General features: G+C 47.8%; 1 protein-coding gene across 1 annotated transcript in view; it reads left to right on the forward strand.

The window, feature by feature from the left end:
* The window catches only part of GABRA3 (gamma-aminobutyric acid type A receptor subunit alpha3), a 69,776-nt gene that overhangs the window by 35,588 nt on the left and 9,838 nt on the right, over positions 1-24,350 (forward strand). Inside the window, exons 4-9 of the mRNA XM_056491692.1 lie at positions 4,154-4,221; positions 7,512-7,732; positions 15,901-15,983; positions 20,136-20,279; positions 21,744-21,896; positions 24,137-24,348. Coding sequence (XP_056347667.1) covers positions 4,154-4,221; positions 7,512-7,732; positions 15,901-15,983; positions 20,136-20,279; positions 21,744-21,896; positions 24,137-24,348 — 881 coding nt within the window. The remainder of the gene's footprint in view (positions 1-4,153; positions 4,222-7,511; positions 7,733-15,900; positions 15,984-20,135; positions 20,280-21,743; positions 21,897-24,136; positions 24,349-24,350) is intronic.

Consider the following 24,350-nt stretch of genomic DNA (forward strand, 5'->3'; position numbering starts at 1 on the left):
CACATCATCCTGCTGCGGGCACACTATCCCTTCTGCGGGCACATCATCCCAGCTGCGGGTACATCCCAGCTGTGGGCACATACAGCATCCAGGCTGGCTGTGGGCACATCATCCCGGCTGCGGGTACATCATCCCGGCTGCGGGTACATCATCCCGGCTGTGGGCACATCCCGGCTGCGGGTACATCATCCCGGCTGTGGGTACACCATCCCGGCTGCGGGCACACCGTCCCGGCTGCGGGCACATCACTCCGGGAACCCCCTCTCAGAGCGGCCCGAGCCTCCGCAGCTGGCACACAGCCGGCCGGGCCGGGCTATCACGGTGTGATTCCTGAATAAACAGCGCTCGATGTGTGCAGGGGGAGGTTTAACACGAGCCCCCTGTGCCCCCCGCCCGGCACCACTCGTAGCTCTGCAGCCGAGGAGGGGAGAGGCAGCGAGGCGGCGGAATTCGTGTTCAGCTCTGCCGCTGCTCCCGGTGCTTCCAAGGAGCGGGTAAAAATAGCACTCCGTCATTTTGTAAATAATAGCTATCTCCTCCCGGGCCCGGGGAGCCACGAGCACTCAAAGGGGGGACTGAAGGAGAAAGGGGGGTCCCCTTTGGGCCAGGGGCTGGAGGATGGGGGCACAGGGGAAACGGGAAACCTGAAGCATCTCAGCGCCAGCTGCTGCTGGTTTACACCTTGTGCGCAGCCAGGGAAGCGCCAGACCCTGCTGGTGCGGGGCTGCGGGGGCTGCGTCTGTCCCTCCCCTCCTCCCAGGGCTGCCGGGGGGATTGATTGTGATGTACACGAGCAGCCAGATCTGGGGCAGCACATTCCTGGAGGAGAGGGGTAGCTCTGCAAAAGCAGGCAGGTGTAGGAAGTGCCATGGTAACACCGTGGGAAGGGTGGTTTTGTTTGCCATTTGCATTGCAGATCTGCCCAGCTGTGGGGGATTTCTACAGCTGGGAGCAAGGCAGCAAGGCCTGGCAGGCAGAGAGCAGCTCTGTACCCCAGGGGGAAGGGGCAGCCCTGGCTGACCTGCAGCACCTTGTTCTGCTCTCACACTTGCTCCAAATTGTTCCCAGAAACATGGTTGTGCTGAAACTTGGGAATAAGCTGAGCCTGTAAATGAGCAGAGCCCCCAGACAAGGGAATCGACCTCAAACAAATAACTTGGGAATATGGCATGTCACTTGGATCTCTAAATTCAGTTCAAATAATCTTGGGAAAATCTGGAAAATCTTGGGCAGCCCACCAAGGGCTCTGTTGGGCAGTGTTTTGCCAGCGTTGTGCCAATCTTTAGGGCAGCCAGACCTGGGCTCTGGTCCTTGCTCTGCTCCAGCTTGCTACCTGAACCCAGTCCTTGCATTTTTGTTTCCCTGGTTATAAACAGGACTGGCAGCATCCACCTGCCACCCCAGCAGCCTTGAAGGCTCAACTCATGCCGGTAAAAAAATTGAATTACAGGGAAGGATGCAGCTAGGAAATGAAAAGTGCCATTTTGTGTTCTGCAGCAGTTCTAGGGAAAGCCTACCCCCCTATACAGCCCTTAATTGTTAAATCTTTATGGAGAACTGGGTAAGACAGCCAAGCTACAGCATGAACACATCTATGGCTTGAGCAGGAAATAAGAATTCCCCTGCCATGTCTCTAAGCAGAGGCAGGAGAGGCTTTTCTCTCAGCTTTCTCTTGCAAAAGCAGATGCAGTTTCATCTCATTCAGGCTCTGGGTGGATCAGTGTGAGGGTAAGGAGAGGGGAGGCTGCTGGGGCAGCTCCTGATTTCTCTGCAGGTGGAGGTCTCACAGTCACAGAGCAGGGCAGATGCTCCTGGGCTGTGGGATCACAAAGGGCGTGAATCTCTGAGGCTGGAGCTTGCTCTGTTCTGCTGGTGTTTTACTTATCTCTGGATTTCCCAGCTCTGCTGAAATCCCTGCCTGCGTAGCAATGATTTAATTTCAGAAATCCCTCCGGATCCCAGCCAAATCCTGCCCTTAGGAGCACATATTAACAGGGAGGGCTCAGTCTGGCTTTTGCCATGAGAGGTGCAGGAAGCTCATTTTTCTCAGTGCTGAGGGACATCCCCGAGCCAGGGGTGAAGGCCCTTCCCTGGGTGCTGCATGGCCTTGCCAGGGGGTAAATCTGCAGTCTGGAAATGGGGGATCCTCTTCAGACATAGGTTGTAATTAGTTATTAATATTAATAAGTTATTAATAGATTATTTAAGTTTTCTTATCTTTCATTATTTTTGATTGGATTTACCAGTAGGTCAGGAAGGGGTCTCTGGAGCTCTGTGACAGCCAGGTTACAGAATGATGAGGACATAAAGGCTCATTTAAGGATTGCAGGGTTGTATCAAAAGGTGTCCAAAACTAATTCTGCCTTTTTGTCTTCTCCTGACTTCCTGAATCCCATCCCCTGTGCTTGGACCCAGCAGAGCACATTGGGAAGCACAGACCCTTCTGTGACCCCCTGTCCCCCTGCTGCAGGGAACAGCTCATCCTGCACTGCACAGTCACACAGGGACTGCCTTCCCTGGCCATGGTGGCCACAGCTCCTGATCTGCTGTCCATGGCTGCAAAATGAATGCTGGGGAGGGGCGGGAAGGGGAGGGGAGGGAGAGTTTTGTGTTTTCTGCAAGACATAATGAGCTTTCTCTCACAGCATGGGGGAGCAGAAAGAGCCTCGCATCACTAAATGTTCTCTGCTGTGTTCTCATCTGGGGACTCGTTTGGAGGGAGACTGAGAACACCCAGAGTGTTTCAGCCTTGCAGGAGGGGCTCATTGTGTTTAGACTTCTGGGTGTTTCACAAAGTGTACTGCATACATATTTCTCTTTAACCTTCTTTTTATCTCATCAAGACAAGATCAGGGGTTACTTATATAGCACAATAATATCAGCCACTGGCTGCATCAAAAGCATCCCAGCCATAATAACTAAAGACATGTATACGTATATTTTAGCCATTAAGGAGAAAACCCTGCCAGAACGCATTATCTTATTTTTGGGATGTGAAACTTTGAAGCACAAACCTAAGCTTCATAGTATTGCAAAATAACTCTCAGGGGACAGAAGGATTTCCATAACTAAATTAAACAATGGGCCATCCAGGCCACTTGCAAGGCTGCTGCAATGGCCAAAATTGGGTACTCTGCATAAAACATGAACTCTGCTTTGCAGCTTTAAATTGGTTCTTTCATTAGGAGAGCAGCTCTGAGCCAGCTCATGTCACACAACAGCAAGATCTATCCCTAAAGTGGGGAGGATTTATGGGAACTGAGTGCTGAACTCAAGGCAGCTCATCCATCATGTTTCGAGCACAACCCAGTGGGCAGAGCACAGGACTGTAAATCTGGGAAATCACTGTGCCTTGATTTCCCTGCAAAGTGGGGTGACAGCAGAGGTGTCAATTAGGAACCACTCCAAAATCCAAGGAAGTCAGGAAGGAGAGCTGTGTGTGCTGGTGGCTGTGTTCAGCTCCAGGTTATCTGAAGGCATGTGCTTAAAGCTGCCCCTGTTTTTAGCAGCTGGGCAGGCAGTGGGGCTCTGTGGCTTGGCAGGGGCAGGGGAGGTGCTGCTCAGCATCCATGAGGGAATCTCAGCCCGGGATGCAGGGGCAGCACGTGATGTGGGAGAGCAGCAGCTTTGTGAGAGTGAGGCACTTAGAACAGCAAGCACCATGGCAGTAAAAGGCAATCAGAATATTGATTCTTTTTACATATAGATAAGTCTGGAGCTGTAACAAACCCAGTGTTCCCTAAAACTGCTGGAACATTGCTAGGCTGTTTATGTGGCTGCGAGACACAAAAGGATTTCGGCTTAAAAAGGAGTTTCAAAGCATCAGGGCTTACCTCTGCATTGAAAACATGTGGATCTGTACAGGGTGTGGATCATGCAGCCACACAGATTCTGTAAATATGCATTGTCTGGCCGTGTGGGACAGATCTGTCCTCAGTGTAAGCGTGGGAAGCAGCAGAGCTGCACTGGAGATGAATGTGCCCAATTACAGTGATAAAATCAGCTGCTGTTTGGGGCACAGAGCACGGTGCTGAGGGCTCAGCAGAGCAGGAATAAACACCATATAACAAACCTCAAACCCTCGCCTGCACAAGGAAATGCAGCTCTCTAATTGCTTTTTTTTTTGTTCCCTTTTATTTTCTTTTCGTCCCAGACAGTGTAACTGAAGTCAAGACAGACATTTACGTGACGAGTTTCGGCCCTGTCTCGGACACAGACATGGTAGGTCATCTCACAGGGAGGGTGGCTTCTCCTCAGCTGCTGTGGATGTGTCTTCATCCCAGGACAATGTGGGCAAAAGTGGGATTTTCCCAAGAGCTGGTATCTCAGTTGCAAGGAATTGTTTCCCAAGTGTGCTTGAGCTTTTGGAAACCAGTTGGTATAACTGGAGGAATGAAGGTGCTCCTTGGGAAGAGGGGAAGAATCAGAATCTGGTCTGATTGGTGGCAGAGTCAGAGAGAATGATTCACCATCAAACCATCCTTAGTGCCCAAACTGGAAGGGAGGCAAAAGACAAAACAGAAAAAGCATGGACTGATTGCACTATTTGGACATGTTCAGGGAAAATTATTAATGAAAAGGCCTGAGGTCTGAATTCAGGCTTGTATTCCCACAACAGTTTGTCTTCTAATTAAAACAGGAGTGTGGAGCATAATTAATAGTGAGGTTTCTCAACAGCATTTCTTGCAGCTCGTGTTCCACACGCACCCAGAGAAGGGTTGGCTGTGGGTGGCTGCTCAAGAGTTCCAGGATTCCACGTGAGGACAGTGGTGCATTCAGGACTGAGCCCCTGCTGCATGTCCAGCCCCTGAGCTGAGCTGGTGCTGGCACAGCCCAGGCCAGTGGTGGGCAGTCCATGCCATGGAGGGAGCCTGTTTTTGGGGAGGGAGCAGCCTGTCACTGGCTAGGCCAGCTGGAGCAGTCTCCTGTGGCTCTCACAGCCCCTCCAGAGCTGCAAGGGTTGAATTTTCTGGGCTGGCATGGCCTGAACATCTCTTCAGCTGTCCCACAGCAATCCTGTGCTGGCAAGCAGAGGAGCTGGGGGAGAAGAAAATCTCTGTGTTTCATGGAGTTGCTCACTCCATCACTCAAACCCGTGTTGCTCTGGGAAGACCACTCCCTCCAGGGCAAGAAGTTAAGTTGATGTCAGTGTAATCAAGATTATGAACCTCATCTGAGTTCTCCCTCTCTCTCTTCTGCTTTCCTACCACAGCAGAGACCCATAATATATTCAGCAATCGTAGCCCTTGGGGAGTATCTGATAATTACTTCCAAGGTGGAGCATATTTGATTAAGGGAGTGTGTATAATGAACTGTGAAGAAAAAAAATATGAGGTATTGAAAAGAGGAAGGTATTCTCTGCAATGTGATTTGACAAAATGAATTTAAAATTAGGAAGACAGTTAAGGAATAATAAATTATTTCCCCTCCGCGTGCTTTCGTTCCGTGTATTTTACAAATGCATAGCGAATTTAGCATTTAGCTCTGCTGCTAAAGCAGAGGGAGAGAAACCCCATCTCCTTGGGAAGAGCCTGCTCTGGGGCTTCCTTTCATCTTGGGAGCAGGGAAGTCCCTCCTTCCCTGCTGGCACCTCCCTGGTGCTGCTCCCACCCTCCCACAGCCCTGGGAAATGGCTCCAGCACATCCCAGCACCTGGAATTACAGTGATGGGAGAGGGGCAGAGCAGCTGCTTACAAAGCATGGATGAGCAGGATGTGGAGACCTTTTCACTGAGGTGCTCCAAAGAACTCCTAATCTCTCTTTTGGTTTGGAGAGCAGAGCCTGATCAGACCTGATGCACTCCCCAGTCTTTGGGACTGAGTTCTTGCAACTTTGCCTCAGTCCCAGGGGAATTATACAAAAAAATTGAAGGGGATTTTTTTGATTAGTGGATGGACTCTGAGGACAGAGTCAGTCTTGATGTTTTCAGTCACTTCTGTAGGGAGAAGAGAATAACACAGAACTAAGTGTGCTCCTTGGAAAGGGTGAGTTGGGAATAAGGCTTTTATGGAAAGAAACACAGAAAAGAGTGGAAGATTCTGAACATGATTTCTCTTTTCTTCAGGAACGATTCCTAAGCATTAAAGAAGATAAGCAGGACCTTGGAAGTCATTAAAATGTTTTGCTTCTTTGTCTGGCACTTTTTAAATAGGAACAGGGAATGAGAGAGCTCTTCTCTCGATAAGGACTTTTCCCAAACCTCCTGGGATTGCACACAGGCTCATTCCTTTGGGTTTATCCCAAGAAATAATGAATTGGAGATCACTTCCATGAAGGAGCAAAATAGCTTGTACAGAGCCCATGAGAATGCAGAATTTCTCTTTCCTTCCCTAACCAAAATCCAGAAGGTTCATATTTGAGCAGGGGTGTCTCCATGGCCAGGGAGCAGGGATGGATTTATTAACTGAGATGCTTCCATTCAGCTGCCATCTGCTGCAAAACCTGTAGGAATTTCTCTGTCCTGTAGGAAAGTGATGCACAGCAGTTTTTAAGCGCTGCTGAGAAGTGCTGCAGGAAAGAAATCACTCACAATGATAAGTTTAGTTGGTCCTGAGGCCTCCAGGAATGCATAAATAAAGACCATGGGTCTGCAGCAGCAGGGGGAAAGGCAGAACAGTTGGGACACACAGGTTTTTCAAAGACTCTCTGTGTCTAAAAATGGTTTCTGAATCTGCATTCACTGAGTGAGGAGCTGGCCTTGGCTACAGGGTTTCAAAGAGGTGATTTCTAACTGCCCCAGCTGGAATTTGGCCTAGGAAATGGGTCTCTGCACTGGCAGAAAGAAGGAAAGAAAAAAAAAAAAAGTAAAGGGAAATAAAACAAGAAAAAGAAGACAAAAGAAAGCCACTGCAAAGTCTTGGATTCATGATTTTCTAAAGGTGGCCTGGGGAACAAAATAACATTAAGACAATGTCATGCAAGTCAAGTTTCTTTCTTTCTTTCTTTCTTTCTTTCTTTCTTTCTTTCTTTCTTTCTTCTTTCTTTCTTTCTTTCTTTCTTTCTTTCTTTCTCTTTCTTTCTTTCTTTCTTTCTTTCTTTCTTTCTTTCTTTCTTTCTTTCTTCTTTCTTTCTTTCTTTCTTTCTTTCTTCTTTCTTTCTTTCTTTTCTTTCTTTCTTTCATTATGAGCAGGGATATAATTACCAGCATCCTGGCCAATTCCATCTCTAGGATCTTTATTTCTGTCTCCTAAAGTACCTGTGCAGTGCACATAATGACCTCCTCCTCTGACACATCTGGACAGAGGTGGTGCAGCAGGGCTACCCCACTTGTGGCCACTGTAGGCTGTGCTGCAGCTTCTCTGCAGTGCCCAGAAACACTGACAGCACATTTTGACATCAGAGGTAAGTCATTATCCAAAATGTGCTGAATCCCATCTAGCCTGCACTGCTGTTAATCTCTGCGTCTTGTTGCACCACCAAGGTGTGCCAAAACCCAGTCTGGTCTGTGACTGAAGACTCCACCTCCTGAGCTGAGTAAAACACAACTTCCTTTTCTCTCCTCTCCCCCAAAGGAATACACCATTGATGTCTTTTTCCGGCAGTCCTGGAGAGATGAAAGGCTGAAGTTTGATGGTCCCATGAAAATCCTTCCCCTGAACAACCTGTTGGCCAGTAAGATCTGGACTCCTGACACTTTTTTCCACAATGGGAAGAAATCTGTTGCCCACAACATGACCACCCCCAACAAGCTGCTGCGCCTGGTGGACAATGGCACCCTCCTGTACACCATGAGGTGAGGCTGGGTCTCCTTGCAGGGAGTCCCTGCACACACAGGGACCTCACAGCAGGTTTATTCAGGTTTTCCCTAACTCTTGTTAGTGCTGCTTTCCATGCTCTCCTTGTTTCCTACCTATGGACCTTCACTGATCCTCAGCCTGGCACGTTTTTGCAGGTAGATTTTCCCTCATCATTCACATTGATTTTTTTGCTTTTATGTGCTGAGGTAGAAGTGTTGGGATCTATAGTTGGTAAAGTTGATGTGGCACCTGGTTTAATTTTCTTCCTGACCTGTGATGGGATATGAGTCAGGTATCTAATGTTGGTATGGGAACATTAGTCTGGGAGAATTTGTTACTGTCCAGCAGCTTGAGAACAGATCTAAATTTGTTCAGCATGTTAGAGCAGAACCATTTCACACATCTAATGAGACCAAGCTTGCTTGTGACAACAATGGGGTTGTTTTTTCCCACTTTGTGAAATAAAAAAAATCTAAATCTGTGATCGATGCACATCATTAGGGAAAAAAAACCCAACAAACAGCTAATTAAAAACTGTGATTTGGAGAAGCCAGGGTTGCAGGAGCCATAGGTTGTAAATGCAACAACAAGCTGCTGATAAATGCACAAGAAAAGTATTGAGCTGGTTTTGGCAAGGTGTAAATCTTTGTTTTAAAAAATTATTTTCTCTGTCTCCATCTCCAAGCCAATCCTACCTAATAACAGGCTTCATTGTGGATTCTGTATGCTGAGATGCTGCACTTTCACCTCTGTTTTTGAGGACCAGGCAGAATTTCATCTCTTCATAGTTAAACTGGCTGTGAGTCTACATGGTGTCAGCAAGTTTTACAGCCTACATTGATAAACAATGCCTTACTTTTGTGCAGCAGTTCTCAAATATGAGCTAATCCTGTCAGAGCCCTGGGGGTTTAGGTCTCCACACATCAATGATCTCACATTAAGGCAGATGGGGTAAATGAAGGGAAAAGCCCAACTTGACTTAAGGGCTCTGTTCTGCTCCCAGCTCTCTGACCTGCAAGTAGACAACTCACACTCCCTGCACTTTGTATCATTGTCTGACTGTAAAGTATTACAGGAGCTGCTGGCATAAGACAGGGAAAAAAAAAAAAAAGACTCAATTTCAGAGCTTTTAAATCATTTCACTACTTCTTTATTCAGCAAACAGCCATTAGCTTCAGCAAGTTTTGTGTGACTAAGAAAGTATTGGATTTATTTTTCCTCTCAGGGCTGGGCAGGTGCCAGGATGGCAGCAGCATCATGAGACTCTTGGGAATGAGCTTCTGGAAGAAAAGAGAGTCTTGGGATTTTTAAAAATAAACTCAAACCATCCTTCAGTTTAGCTGTCTGCTGAAGAACTGGGGAGTAAAGGACCTCCTCTTACAGGAGCTCCTGTCCCCTTAAATACATCCCTAAGGCTTTGTCAGAGGTGAAGAGCCCACTTAGAGGCTGAGGGTTGGACATGAGACCTTTTGTCATGTTTTGAATTGCGCAGAACCAGGAGTTCTTGTGCACAGAGATCTTTTCTTCACCCAGTGTGTGAAGCCCAGGTGGGGCTCTGGGCAGCACGTCCTGGAGCTGCTCCTGTGGTTAGAGCTGACCAGATGATCACAGCGTGCTGGAACAGAGCAGGACTCCTCTGGGACTGCAGATAAACACATCCAGGATGGGGTGTCTGTCCTGGAGCATCTGATGATTCCCTTTCTTCCTCTTGGTGCTGCTCAGGACCAGGGTCTCTTTTGAGTGGGGTGTCAGAAAGGAAGATACAAGAGCACAGATCATGCCTCAGGCTCAGCCATGAAATCCTACCTGGCCTCACCATTCCAAGGCACTCCCACCTCAATTCCCCTGTCAAATGATGATGGTCTCACCCTCCCTTGTTAACTGCTACGAAACCTCCTCCCAGGGAAGGGCTGGAGGGAGTCTCTTGTTTTCTGTCCAAGTGATTCATTTGCTGTCCTCCCCCATGCCCAGGGACGTGCATGTGTGTCCTTCTCAAAGGAAGGAGCAGGACCTTGAAGCCAAACTGGCACAGCTGACATCCAGCAAAGTGCAAATACCAAAGGGGTGCCCAGCTGGCTGGGGAGAGCTTCTGGCTTCTCCAGATTTCCAGTGGCCTGGCAGCACTGCCCAGCTGATCCCTTGCAGGCTCAGTCTAGATTGATACCTGGCCATGCAGTTTGACTCCTGAGAATATCCTGCTCCTTTCCCTTGTACCAGCCAATATCCTTGAGGGATCAGCTCTGCTGATGTGCAATTAGAGGCACGTCTCTTGCTATTTATCCTGCTGGGAAAGCCAACTTCTCTTAGTCAAGGCTTACAGTTATAGATGAACTTGCTCTGGTGGAACAGCAAGTCTGACACATGCATCCAGCAAAATTACACCTGTGTGACAATATTTATAGCTCCTGGAGAGAGCCTCTTTATCACTGACCTGAGCTCCCAGGAGCTGCACAGCAGCTGTAGCCGAGCATCCAGAGATTTCCTACAGTCATGGCACATTCTCCTCGTGGAGCAGGGCAATGTTACAGTGCACACCCCTGACCACTGACAGGCCTTGGTACCTGGGCCACAAAACATCCTTTGTGACCACTGCACTGAACTGCATTTCTCTACTCCCCAGGATTACTGCTCACTCTGCATCTTCCCTGCTCATCCACCTGCCTCAGAGGTTTTGAAAGCAAAACCAGTCAGAGACTCCAAGTCAGAAATACAATTTAATAGGAAGGAAAAAAAAAAAAAAAAAAAAAAAGGAAAAATAAAATACATACAATAGTACAAAAGAAAAACCACTGACAGAATCAGAATACCTGACACCCCACTAGTCAGGGTGGTGGTAGCAGTCAGATGAAGTGGTCTTGCTGAAGCAGTGATCCTGTAGAAAGGTCTGGTAGCTTTTCCTCTGGAAACCAGTGGAAAAGGCTGCCTTGGTGTTCCAAATCTCAGTTTTTATCTGGTAGAAATGTTGGCTCCTCCCCCTGGGTGGACATCTCCCAATGGGATGATGCAATTTTATCAGTCATGCAATGGGACTCATGGCCATTAACAGGAGATACCTCCTGAGGAAAGGTGAGTCATGGGAAAGATAAACAACACTGCCCCAGCTGGTTTTTACAGTGGCCCATAAGCAGAGGATGTCTCCCACAGAGATAAGATCACTGCCCCACCTGGTTTCAGCAGACAGTGATAGAATACAGACTTTTGGGCACATCTTTACACTGTAACCTAGGACAAGAGGGCACTGGGAGTGCAGTTTCATTACCTAGCCCTGCCTCTGCAGCCTCTTTTGTGGAACTCCTACACAATCCAAGTAGTTCACAAAAGCTCAGCTGTGGTCTCTAAGCTCTGATGTCAGACCTGAGTGCAACAACCTGGGAATTGTGCATGGATTACATAAGGAAGAGACAAAAGTACCAGCCATCTCTGGGTGTACTCTGTCTCACATTGTGTGGGGCACATAGATAATGTTCTGGTTCTTCCAAGCCTTGAAGCATATAAAAATAGTGAAAGTTTAATGCTGTGATGAAGGGATTCAGCTTTGTGAATCAAGGCTTTAAAAAGCTCTTCTGCTCTTAACAGGACCTGTCAGAATGGCATGTTGAGGCTTTGTGGTTATTGTCAGAATGATTCCCAGACAATATGTGCTCAAGTTATGCACTTGGAGGATGTTTTCTTTACCTGTCAGGCTGACACATTCGCTGCATGCCCAAAGACTGCCTCAAGAGCCTGTGCTGCTGAAGACAATGTGCGATCCTTGTCTGTGAAGCCTCAGGTGGGGCAGAGGCAGAGCAGGAGGGAAAGCTGAGCCCAGCACACGTGCAGACCTACAGGGGCTCTGGAATCCCAGAACAGGTTCTGTCCCTGGTGTGCCACACTCAGGTGCTGGGCTTGCCACGCTGCCTTTTGAAATCACAGAGCTTTGCAATGTCTCCCTCAGCAAAGGCTTTGGGTGTCTTTACTGGCTGGGATTTTTTGTCCCCCAGGCAAGTTGTGATGGCTCCAGGCTTTGCAGAACTCTCCCCCACAATGGAGGTGCAGCCTCTCTGCAGGAGCAGCAGCCCAGCTGGGCTCTCCTGGGCTGTATGGGCTGGCAGCTGTTTGTCTGTGTCCCACACCAGGGCTGATCCCAAAAAACATCACAGATGGATCCAAGCAGAGCAGAGCTTGGCTGGCTGATAAAAACACAAGCAGGCAACAAGATGAGATTTGCTCCAACTTTTCCCTGCAGGAGCAAATCCAAAGACAAAAATGATTTGTTTTCCAGGCTTGGCTTTGTGCAGGCAGAGTTTTTTAAGGAAACTGTCCCAGGAGGGAGAAATCTTCAGAGAACACCTTATCTCACTGCATTTCTGCCATCATGGGCTGAAATCTCCAGGGGCTGGGGGAGGATGGAAAGTGCAATCAGTGCTTCCAGATCCAGCACGAGGATCCTAGAAGCAATTTGGCTTTCAAGCTCAAACCCCGGCAATTAAAACCTAACCTAGATTCTCCCACAGCCTAAACCGTAAACACTGCTCGTCCTGACTGTGGTTATTAATGAACCTCCTGGAGAAGAAATCAGGACAAAACTCCAGCAGTATTCCTGGCACAAAGAAAGCCAGCCCTGCCGTGCAGGGTGCTGTCATGTTTTTGTACCACTCACACACCGAGGGATTATTACATTTGCGTCCCAGAAACTGGGCTGAGATCCTGGCTCATCCTGCAGCCGCACGCAGGTAACGACAGGGGCTCTAATGACACATCAAAGGCTTTGCTAAGCTCCTGGTAACCATGAGAACGCAGCTGAAGAGGTTTGTTATCCCCTCAGCCCTGGCAGAGGTATGTGGAGCCTGATTCATGCTTCTTGCCATTGTGTTGGTGCAGTTCAAAGGACTTCCAGTGACTTTAAAAGAGGGGAAAAAACACGGGTTCTGTCCTGGGTGTTCCACTTTCAGTGCCATTGTGCCAGCAAAGTGAAAACATGAGGAGTTTGGGGTTTGGCTTCAAGACAGTTCTGCATAAGTTACTGCAGGTGCCTGGGACAGATGAGCCAAAGGCTAAAACTGCTGGCTGATGTGATTTCTGGCAGTTTGGCTATTTTTTACGTGCTCTTTAGACTTTCTAAGGACATTTCAGGGCTCCTGGATGTGAGCAGCCCATCAGAGCAATGAAGCAAATCACGGTGGCTCTCTGGCCATCAGCTCCCTTGCTCAGGATAAGGGACAGAGATGAGAATTTCTGCAGTAAACACTTTAACCCAAATGCTGCAGAGGCTGTGGTAATTGTCTGGGGAGGGAGAGACATTCCTTGTGGTTTGACATTTTGATGTTTCTGTGTTACCTGCGAACCTGCTGACCTGAGGCTGGCTGAAGCTGCTGAACCAGACTCATCTTGCTGGACTGATGCCACTTCTCCTTTTTTTTATTTAATTTCGGGAGACTTTAAAACTCCTTCAGTTGTAGGTGAAGAAGTGGCAGATTAGGTTGCTTTTTCAGTGGTTTGTTGATGGATTTATTGTTTTATTGCTTGCTGGCTCAGCTAATAAAACAGGCTTTAGATTTAAAATGCAACTGCTGCATTCCCAAACATAGAGGGAGTCATCAGCATCCATAAAAAGTTGTCTCTTTCCTTTAACAACACTTCTCTTGTTGGCCATGGCCTGGAGAGGACAGGAGGGTTTGGCCAAGGTCAGTCTCTGCTGCTGTCCTGGTCCCCTCTGAGGCTCTTCTGGCTGTTTTAAATGGCACAAACCCACCAGACCCACAAGCTGCAGTGCTTGGGGTTATTCAGCCTTAATCAGAGTGGCTGATTGTCACAGCCAGCACTTGAAGACAATACAGTGGATGGAAAAGACTTTTCTGGGCTTTTTTTGGGATGAGTTCAGGATGCATCAGAAGGAAGGCACTGGTCAGAGATGAGATCCTTTGGAAAAGCCAACTTTGGGAACTCCCAGCTAAAAGTCTTTTGAAATAATACAGCAATGAGCGAAGCAGATGAAAAAACAAGAAGGTAAAAAGGAAAATTCTGGTGTGGGCTGCTGAGGGAGACAGGGGAAATGCCTCAACATTTCCCTGACACAAGTGACAGTGACAAAATGAGAAGCAAAAAGTCCATGCAGTTGGAAAAGACACAGAAAGAATCGAAGACTAAGATCTGTGAGAACATGCTTGACAAGCTTGCCAGCCATGAGCTCCCCAAGTGGATTTTGAGCTGGCTGAAGAGAACATCACAAAAGAAACAGAACAGGAAGAACAAGGCAGTCAAGTCTACACCAAGCTGCCAGGTTTTTATACCTGCTTTTTGAAATCCATATTGGAAAAGAGAGACATGAGAGCAAATGAGCAATTTGTTCATGGTGGCCTTTGAGTGTCCAGGAGAAAATAACTTCAACACTTGTAGGCTTGTCAAAATCGCTGTCAGTCTTCAGTGAGTCTTGACTGAAGTCTAAAGGTCAGGTTTTCTTCTCATTCATGTCAAACAGGTGCATTCCATGCAGTGAGGAAGAAGAGATCATCAAATCAGGGAGGGGTTTGTCTCCAAGGAGCTGCTTTGGGCACACAGTGGTTCTTGGCTTGGCTGAGAAAGCCAGGCTGGAGCCAGACAGTCAGCATCCCCTCTCTGTCAGGTTCTCACAGGACACTTTCCATGGGCATGGATCCAGAAAGGACTGGCACACTCACTGCAGGCCAGGCCCTTGGTCTCTGGGGCACTGAATTGCCAAATGCTCCCAAAGACTTGGAGAACTGGGGTTTGTGCCCTGCTCTGAGTGCTGCAGGGGCTCCAGAGAGTTTGGGGCACTCAGCTCTGCCCCACCAAACTTACAGCAGCTCTCCTCTTCTGCTTCTTGATTTAACTCCTCTGCTCTCTCTTAAGGGGCTCCCACCTTTCCTAAACCCCCTGGGAGCTGCAGGTGAGGCTGGATGTGGGTCTGAAATCCCAGGGTTCCTTGCTCCCCTGGCAGAGCAGAACTCACAGGTGATGGGGAGGTTCCAGAGCAGCAGCTGGGCAGGGTTTGCTGCCTTGGTCCCCTCTCACAGCATCAGCTGCCACATGCAGCCACTGCCACTGCAGCTGTGCCACCCTGTCACCCCACAGCCATTCTGCCTTGTTTCCTCCACAGGGAATTTGGTTTTGTCCACTGAATTTTATCATGCCAAATTTAAAAAAAAAGTCATCTTTTTTTTTTTTTTTTTTTCTTTTGGTAGACTCATTTAAGGTTTATCTGCCTGAAATAAATAACCTTTTAAAAAAATTATTACTTTTTTTTTTTCTGTAATTTTTATTCTTTGCTTTTAGCAAACAAAATACAAACCCTTTGTTTTTTCAGGGTTTATTTTGCATTTGCCTAAGCCTCAGTATTTTCTGAGAAGAATAACTTAGCTGAACATTTTTCTAGCCAGAGGAAAATATCTCAATAGAAGCTTCTTGACCTTTTTGCACAAGCCACCATTAGTCTGTGCAGTTGCCCTTTGCATCCACATGTTGCTCCTGCCATGGTTTGTTTGCTGTTTTGCTGAGCCATCAGAAGTGAGTCCTTTTTTTTTCTCCAAAATGGTTCCTTCAGAGAAGATTGTTTTAGACATCTCCTGGGAAGTTGTGTCTCCTGGCTCCCTCTCCCTGGCTGCACACTTTGCAGTGCTCCAGGAAGGAACACGAGCTCCCTTTTTTAGAGCCCTTTATAATGGATCCTTTTACGCCTGGCCCCACCTTCTGCAGCACACTGCTTTTATGGCTGTGCCTCCCTCACAAAGCTGCTTCCTGACAAGGTATCCTACTGGGATTTGGGGGATTTGGAAAGCACAGGTTGTCCTGCACACCCCCAGGATGTTCCAGTTCTTCTCCTGCCTGCAGTTCTGCCAGCCAAGGAGGAGTCAGGGGAGGTGGGATGAGCTGTCCCACATGGACAGGGGGTGTTGTGTCCTGGTGGCTTCATGGCTCTGGACCTGGAGCAATCTGTCAGCCCCATTCCCTGGGAGCCCCTGAAGCTCTTCCCCTCTGCTTTCCAGGAGGTTCCCCTAGCCCAGGAGCTCTGTTCCCAGCACATAAGCAAACAGGAGTCCTGGGCTCTGGCAGATTTCCCCATTGCACTGAGTGAGTGAAGATGAACTGGGTCAATAGGGTTGAGTTTACACTGGAAAAGGGACAGGTTTTCTTTTTCCCTGAGCTGCCCCTGTGCTTTGTCCTGCAGGCTGACCATCCACGCCGAGTGCCCCATGCACCTGGAGGACTTCCCAATGGACGTGCACGCCTGCCCCCTCAAATTTGGGAGCTGTAAGTACCCCCAGCAGCCTCTGTGAGGAGGTGCCACAGAGCTGGAGAGCAGTCCTTCCTGTGGCTGGTGTCACACAGTATTTTAGTAACAGTAATACTCATTTTTGCTAATGATAATGTGACCAAAAATTTTTTTCGGGTGTCTCACACATGCAATTCCTATTGTCACTGATCGAGCTGTGCTCATTTCAGGCTTACAGGATGACTTAGACACCCATGGTTTTGCTGAAAATTTATTTAGAAAGTAGCCAGGTAGGAATTGGTCTCTTCTTCCAGATAACAAGTGACAGGATGAGAGGAAACAACCTCAAGTTGGGCCAAGGGACGTTTAGATTGGATATTAGGAGAAATTTCTTCACTGTAAAGAGTGGGCAAGCATTGAAACAGGCAGCTCAGGGAAGTGGTGGAGTCACCATTCCTCAAAGTGTTCAAAAATATGTACTTTAGGCACTTGGGGACATGGGCTTGGCAGTGCTGGGTTAATGGTTGGACTTGATCATCTTAGAGGTTTTTTCTAACACTAATTATTCAGTGATTATAAATGTGAGTTGTGCTTTTCCTTCATCACAAGGGGATGCTAGGAAGACAGATTTGGGACAGCTGCTGGGTGTCCCATCCTGAAATACCTGGTTCCTCTGCCTCCATGCTCCCATGGAGCTTACAAACCTTTGTCCCTCTTCAGCCTGTCAGGCAGGCTGCTCTCAAGGGAAAGGCTTGGAAACTCCAGGAATCTCAGTCCCAGCAGCCAGGGGTCCTGGTTTAGGGAAGATTTGCAGGCTGCTCCCAGCCTCCCAGACTTGGCAGCTGCTCAGCTGCTTGGGATCACCATAGAAGTTCCATATGCAGGTTAAATTTCATTTGGTTTTGTTCCTAAAGTGAGTAGGAGCCAAACCCCAAGACCTTGGTTCACCATGACGTGAAAATAAACATCCTAGTCTGGTTCTGCCTGGAGTCTTTCCCAGGTCCAACAAACTGAGCACCACTTTTAGTCTGTATTTGTGTTAGATGAGAGAGTTTCCCCCCTCCAGCTAAAGAATGAGCCCACACCAGTAACCCCCAGAGAAACCCCAACCTCCCCAGACTGACACTTCCTTCCTGTAGCCATTTGGGAGCTAACTGAGGACAAAGTTGAAAGGTTTGATTGGCAGGAGAAGAAATCATATTTATCATGTGCATCTGCTCTTCTGCCTCATGACAAACTGTACCCATGAAAGTGGATTATTCAGAACTACTAAAATACAGCTATTTCTTAGGCAGCACCTAATTAAATGTAGAACTCATTGCCACGAGACATCACTAAGGCCAGTAAAATAGCAAGCCTCAGAGAGGGATGAATTATTAATGTTAATTGACCTTGTGAGGAGGAATATCAAATCTCATACCTCAGGCCTAAACTCTGGGATTATTACAAGACTTGCAGGAAGGCAGATTACTCCACATCTAATTGCTTATAATGTTTCTTGGTGAGGAAAAAGATTAATGTGTGTATTTCTTCTGGAACACCCTTTGGGGTTATATTTTTACTGATTTGACCTCTGAGTGATTAGAGTTTTGAGACAGGGAGCTCAAAAAGCTGCCCCTGGTTAACATTAATGTGACTTTTTCTAAAGCACCCACACAGCATTCGAGCTCACCTCTCCTGTGTTGGAGTGGGATTAAACCAGTGCTTTCACTAAAAAGCCATTGACAGCTGGAAGCTGCTCATTTTCAAGAAGCCTAAAGTGGGTCAGACTTGCAATTAGAAGGACAATGCCAGTGCCAGAGCCATGCTGCTCAAAGGATGCTGAGTTTGCCTCCCAGACCATTTTTGCTGTTCCCCACAAGTGGCTCAGCAGTGGCTTTCTGTCCCATGGCAGCCCCCTGAAGGGGCAAGGCAGAGAATCTGCAGGGGAATTAAAGGCATCAGGCATTCCAGAGAGCTTCAGCTGCCCACCTGCATCGTCCCTCAGGCAAGTGCAGTGAGGGGATGGCTTTGCCTAAAGCCCTGCTCCCTGGGGGATGGATGTGCACTGCAGAGAGCTGTTCCTCAGCCATCACAGGCCATTTGTACAGCAGCTATCTGAGACTAGGGGAGCAGAAGATGTTGCTGAATTTACCATCTCCTCTAAATGCCCACGAGCTGTCCCTGTTTGGATTGGATTTTGCATTGCAAACGAGGCATTGAGCAGAACCAAAGCAGCTGCCTGGCATTAAACATGTTCCAAGCATCCATGCCATGCCTGTGTGACATCAGATACCCTTCTGTCCCAGACAACCTGGTAGACACACAACTGCATTGTCAAGAATGATGGCAGTGAAACTGTGGGCAGGTTCCTTTTGTAGGCTGAGAGAGCAGTGGATGGACTGTGCCTGTAGAGCAGGAGGTGTTGCCCCTCAGGTGAAAGAGCAGTGGCAGAGCTCTGAAGAAGGATGGAGGGCTCCAGAAGCATGTGGAGGGCTGGAAGGAGGGGTTGGAAGAGCAGAGTGGTGCACATGGGGTGAGAGGTGCCAGCCTGCATCACAAGAGCTTAGGCAGCTGCAATGGTTTTGAAAGTAAAAGCAGTGAGAGACTCCAAGTCAGAAATACAATTTAATAGGAAAAAAACCGAAAAATAAAATACATGCAATAGTACAAAAGAAAAACACTGACAGAGTCAGAATACAACCTGACACCCCACTAGTCAGGGTGGGGTAACTGTCCAGTTAAATGGTGGCTGCATCCTCCTGCAGTGGCAGATGTGGTTCAACTGGAGCACTGCTCCTGTAGAAGGTGCAGTTTTCCTCTGAAAGTCCAGGGATGATGTTGAAAAGTCCAGTCTTCCTCTGGAATCTAGTGGAAAAAGGCTGCTTTGGTGTTCCAAATCTCATTTTTTATCTAGGTAGGAAATGTTTGGCTCCTCCCCCTGGGTGGAGCATCTCCCAGTGGGATGATGTAATTTTATCAGTCATGCAGTGGGACTCACTGGCCATTAACAGGAGATATCTCCTGGAGGAGGATGGGTCATGGGAAAGATAAACAACACTGCCCCAGCTGGTTTTTAACAGTGGCCCATTAGCAGAGGATATCTCCCACAGAGATAAGATCACTGCCCCACCTGGTTTCAGCAGATGGTGATAGAATACAGACTTTTGGGCACATCTTTACATTGTAACCTAGGACAGCAGCATGCTGAGAAACATTGGCTGATATCAAAACCACTCCCAAGGCTTTGCACAGCCCCTGCTTAACATTGAACAGGTCTGCCAAAACCCACAGTGCAGGGATCACAGTGGTTGTTTTAGAAAGATCACAGAAATGTGGTTTTCTCAGGACACAGTCTTCCATTCTTCCACATTCTTCCACAATCTCCAAAGCTGGAGCTGAGGTGCTTCTCTAGCAGACCTGGCACATTTCTTGACTTACCCCAGCCAAAGAATTCCTTCAGGTCTTCACCAGGAGGTGGTAGGTAAAAAATGAACTGAAAGCTTGGTTTAGTGAACTTTGTTCTTGCTTTAAAGGCTGGTGCAAAGTTGGTATGGACAGGAATTTCAGGTGTTATGGGGAGAAAGAAGTCCTAGCACAGTCTGGAGAGACTCCATTTTTGGGTAACCACAGATGGGAAAAGCCAAGAGCACTCTTGAGAGGGGGACTGGCTGTGAGGACAGAGCAGGGGCTTAGTCACAAACACAGGTGAAAAGCATTTAACTGTGAGAGGACAGCACCTGTAAAACTAAAAGTCCTGGAGAAGGTTGCTTTTGAATGAGAGTAAAGATTTTTAACTTTTTAACCTAAAATTTAGCCCCATTTGCATTCAGCCTTTGCTGCCAGCTGCTGCCAGCAGGACTTTCCCTGTCCCTGGCATGGCAGGGCTGTGGCTGTCCTGCTGCCCCAGCCTCCTGCTGGCCTGGATGCCTTGCTTGGAGCCAGCCCTTGCAGAGTCAGCACATCACAGGGACAGCCTGTCTCTCAATGACAGAGCTCTGCCCCTCTGCAGCTCCCTTCCAAAAACCCCAGCTCGCTCCTCTCATTTGATTTAACAGTTGTTGATCTGCCTTGGTCTCTGGCCATGCTTGGCTGTGCTCAGCCATGTGGCTCTGAGAGATGCACAGCAAAGATTAATTGGCTACAGGCTAATTTTGGTGTATTTTAGGTCGGGCAGAAGCACAGACCTCCTTCTTCTCCCCCCTCTGCAGATGCCTACACAAAGACAGAGGTGATCTACACCTGGACCCTGGGGAAGGATAAATCTGTGGAAGTAGCCAAGGGTGGATCTCGCCTGAACCAGTATGACCTGCTGGGCCATGTGGTTGGGACAGAGATGGTTCGATCCAGCACAGGTATTTGTGGGACCACAGTGTGGGCTGAGCTCCTCCTGGGATGAGATGGACTCAAGGGCTTGGAATGCCACGATTTGGAACAATTATAGAGGCAGTCCAGGACCTAAGCCTCCTTAGAATGTGGCTGGTGACATCTTCAGCAGTCACCAAGAGGCAGTAAAGGGTTTGTTTTTCAGTGGTTTCCCCTGAAAGAGCCTTATTGCCCACAGCTCTTTAGGACAACTGATCTCAAGCATCTAAAAATGATCTGCTGTGTGGAAAATCTGCCCCACGTTGTCCAGCTGGTTTGTGGTGCTGAGGGTTCATTTGTCTTGGATTCCTTTCCAACCCCTCAGGAAAACACTGCAGGCAGGGGAGGCAAAGGCAACAAAATGTTCAGTGTGATTTTCACTGCATCTGCTTGCACAAATATTTTCATAACTAATAGAAGATTATCCCAAACAAATGTTTCCTCTGATTAATGACTAATATTAATCATCTTTCTCTCCCATCTGCTGCTCCTCCCTTCCCCTCTGAATCCAGGTACTGATAGCTTGTGTTATCTCATGTGTGTCTCTCTTATTTCTTTTTTTTTCCTTTTATTTTTTCCCTCTGTATGCACCAGTAGTTCTCTCATTTGAGGATATTTCCTCTCTGGTGCACTTGATTTTAATAGTGTCTGTCTGTAACAACTCATTTCACCTCCCTTGGGGAAATGTGGGGAGCCCAGGGAACTAAATGTCATAATATCTGGCCCATCTCTCTACTTAAGTTGTAGTAAAATGTACAGATGAATAACCTGGAATGGTAAGAAAGCTGCTAAAGGCTCCTGTGTGTAATGATTTAGCAGAGCCACACTCACAACATAAAGACACAGTAATCCAACAAAATACCCAAAGCTTTGGGGGGAGGAATAGGAATTTGAGGGAAAATAGGAACAGCTGCCTCTTCAGTCCAGGGGTGAGACTTTTATCAAACAGAACTTGCCTTGATTTTTGAGATGGTTACAGTGAGGGAAGGTGGGATATTTTCAGGATTGACAGAGAAAATAAAATCCTGTGTCCTGGAATCCTGTTAAAGCACTATTATGATGTCTCCAGGCTTAAGGGATCTTAACCAGAGCATGTTTCCCTGGGAAGGGAGCAGGGTCAGGAGAGACCCCCAGGGACCCTTGTGCCTGGGACAAAACAGCAAAATATTTTATTGCCCAGTTGTTGACAGTGGTTTGCCTTTGTCCCACACCCATTTTTTGTAGTGAATTAAAGACTCAGAGAAGTGTTTCAAAAGGACAAATGTGACGTGAAAGGCGCTGTGCTGGGGCACGCACCTGGCATGGCACAGCAGCTGTGAGTGCCTGCACCCCTCCTTCCCACGGAAATCCCACTGCAAACCCGGGAGGGGTGCTCAGGGTGGATCTCTGGAGCGCTCAGCTGGCCCCAGGCTGGCAAGCTCCCAGCCTCAGTCCCTCCCTGGCTGTCTCTGCAGGGGAATACGTTGTCATGACCACACACTTCCACCTCAAGAGGAAGATCGGCTACTTTGTGATCCAGACCTACCTGCCCTGCATCATGACTGTCATCCTGTCCCAGGTCTCCTTCTGGCTCAACAGGGAGTCTGTCCCTGCCCGCACGGTCTTTGGTGAGTGGGAGCACAGGGCATCCTCTCAGGATGGGGAGGAAGGGAAATAGGAAGGGAAATACACTGAGCATCCCAGCTGGTCTTTGTCAGGCCCTGACCAGCATTTCTAAGCTGCTGGCCATTCCCCAGGATAGCTTTCAGTGTCTGCCCAGTGAGCCTGCTCCCTGCAAATCACTGTAAAAATACTCCTGGCCATGTCTCTGCTACAAGCCAAGCCATAAATATTAACAGTAATCAAGGTATTGATCATCTAATTATATGCATTTGGCTGTGTCTGCTTATCTGTGTTGGCTTTAGAGCTGGGCAGAGGATAGGTACACAGGGAGGCATTTAAAGCCCTACCTTTGAAATTGCTAATGTGCCCCTGGTCACAGCTCCACATAACAAGTTCCTGGGCTGAGGCAGCATAACTGCACGGTGAATATAGTGTTATTATTTCCTTCAGCTGCTTTCAGATCCTCTCACCGAAGCAAAGTGCCAGGCTGGCACTGCACATATATTAATAGCTTTTACAAGCATTTAATAACAGAATTGCTTTGTGCTTTCCTGTCAAGACCTTTAGTTCAGGATCTACAGAGGCTCCCAGAGCAGGTGTGATGCTGCAGGACTGGGTATCCTGGAAGTAACACTGCCCAGCAAATTCCATTTAACAGAGAGGATACTGGACAAAAGTCCCCAAGCAGAGAGGGCATATGTGGTATCATATGTGATTCCCTCCTGTGTTATCCTGAGAATTGCAGTGAAAGAAGTTTCCTCAAGCAGCAGTTCAGATTGAGCAGGCAAGAGCTGACTGAAAAATTAAAACCTACCTGTGTGACAAATGTCTTTGCTCCCAAATTGCCTTGCTTTCCTATTAAGAAAATAATGAGAACTCCAATTGTTTATTCCTTTTTTTTTCCCTGCCCCTCAGAAAGTATTGTCAACAATATTGAATTGAAACTCTTAAATTACCAGGAGTATGGCTTAAGGGAACTGAAAATTAGTCAATATTTTTATAATGTTTTTAATGCATTTTTAATTGAAAAGCACATTATTGAGGAAAATGGATGGCAATGGTTGCTTGCTTTAATGAAAAAAGCTTTAAAAGACATTTTGCAACAGATCATTTGTTTAAGATAAATCATTGTGACATTTATTCTGGCAGCTGGGGCCACTGACAGCAGGACCCAAGATCCCAGGTGTCCATCCATGCAGGTCACAAGACACTATTTCTAAAACCCTGAAAGAGCTGTGATGAGTGGCCAGTTTCTGATCCTCCCTGAGGTTCATGACCATCCAGCTGTTCTTTTCACTGTCATTTTATTATATTTATTTTGTTGCAAAAGCAACTAGAGGCTTCTCCATGACATATGAGCTGGGTGCAGCACCATGCATTTTACCCTGCCAAGAGATGAGGAATGCAGTGCAGGTGCTTCCCTGTGAGCTAGGACTGTTATGGAGAGCAGAGGTCTAGTCAGTGGAGTTTGGGGATGGTTAATCTCATCCTAATGAAGATGTTTGCCATTGATTGTACTCCAAAATGAACCAGAATAATTCCCTGAGCGACCTGAAGTTGATTTGAGCAGGGGTTGGACAAACTGTTGTCCAGAACAGCTGTGGCTGCCCCATCCCTGGAAGAGTTCAAGGCCAGGCTGGAGGGAACTTTGAGCAGCCTGGGACAGTGAAAAGTGTCCCTGCTTGTGGCAGAGGGTGGAACCAGATGGTCTCTAAGGTTCTTTCCAGCTCAGGCTATGCTGTGATTTTATATTTTATGAACCTGACCTCCTGCCAGCCTGGCCTGCTCTGTTATTCTGTGTTGCCCCTTATTACAGCAGGAATGTGGCTCCATGAAGGAGTGGCAGCTGTTTTTAGAGAACAGGTACAAGTCACTCCCTTACAACTTCCTGAAAGGTGGCTGTAGTCAGGTGGGGTTGGTCTCTTTCTCCAGGCAGAACTGACAGAACCAGGGAACACAGTCCCAAGCTGCGTCAAGGGAAAATTAGGTTGGATATTAAGAAGAAGTTTTTTACGGAAAGAGTGATAAAGTGCTGGAATGGTCTGCCCAGGAGGTGCTGGAATCACCATCCCTGGATGTGTTTACAAACAGACTGGCTGTGGCTCTCATTGCCATGGGTCAGTTGAGGTGTTGGGGCTGGGTTGGACTCCGTGATCTTGACGGTCCCTTCCAAGCTGGTTACTCTGCGAATCCTGCGGAAGTGCACGGCCTCACAGCATCCCTGTGTCCTGCTGTGCCCCCGCAGGTGTCACCACGGTGCTCACCATGACCACACTAAGCATCAGCGCCAGAAACTCCTTACCCAAAGTGGCGTACGCGACGGCCATGGACTGGTTCATAGCCGTCTGTTATGCCTTTGTGTTTTCTGCGCTGATCGAGTTCGCCACCGTCAACTACTTCACCAAGCGCAGCTGGGCCTGGGATGGCAAGAAGGTGCTGGAGGCCCAGGAGATGAAGGT

The sequence above is a fragment of the Oenanthe melanoleuca genome, chromosome 4A (assembly GCF_029582105.1).
Source record: "Oenanthe melanoleuca isolate GR-GAL-2019-014 chromosome 4A, OMel1.0, whole genome shotgun sequence".
NCBI lineage: Eukaryota > Metazoa > Chordata > Aves > Passeriformes > Muscicapidae > Oenanthe > Oenanthe melanoleuca.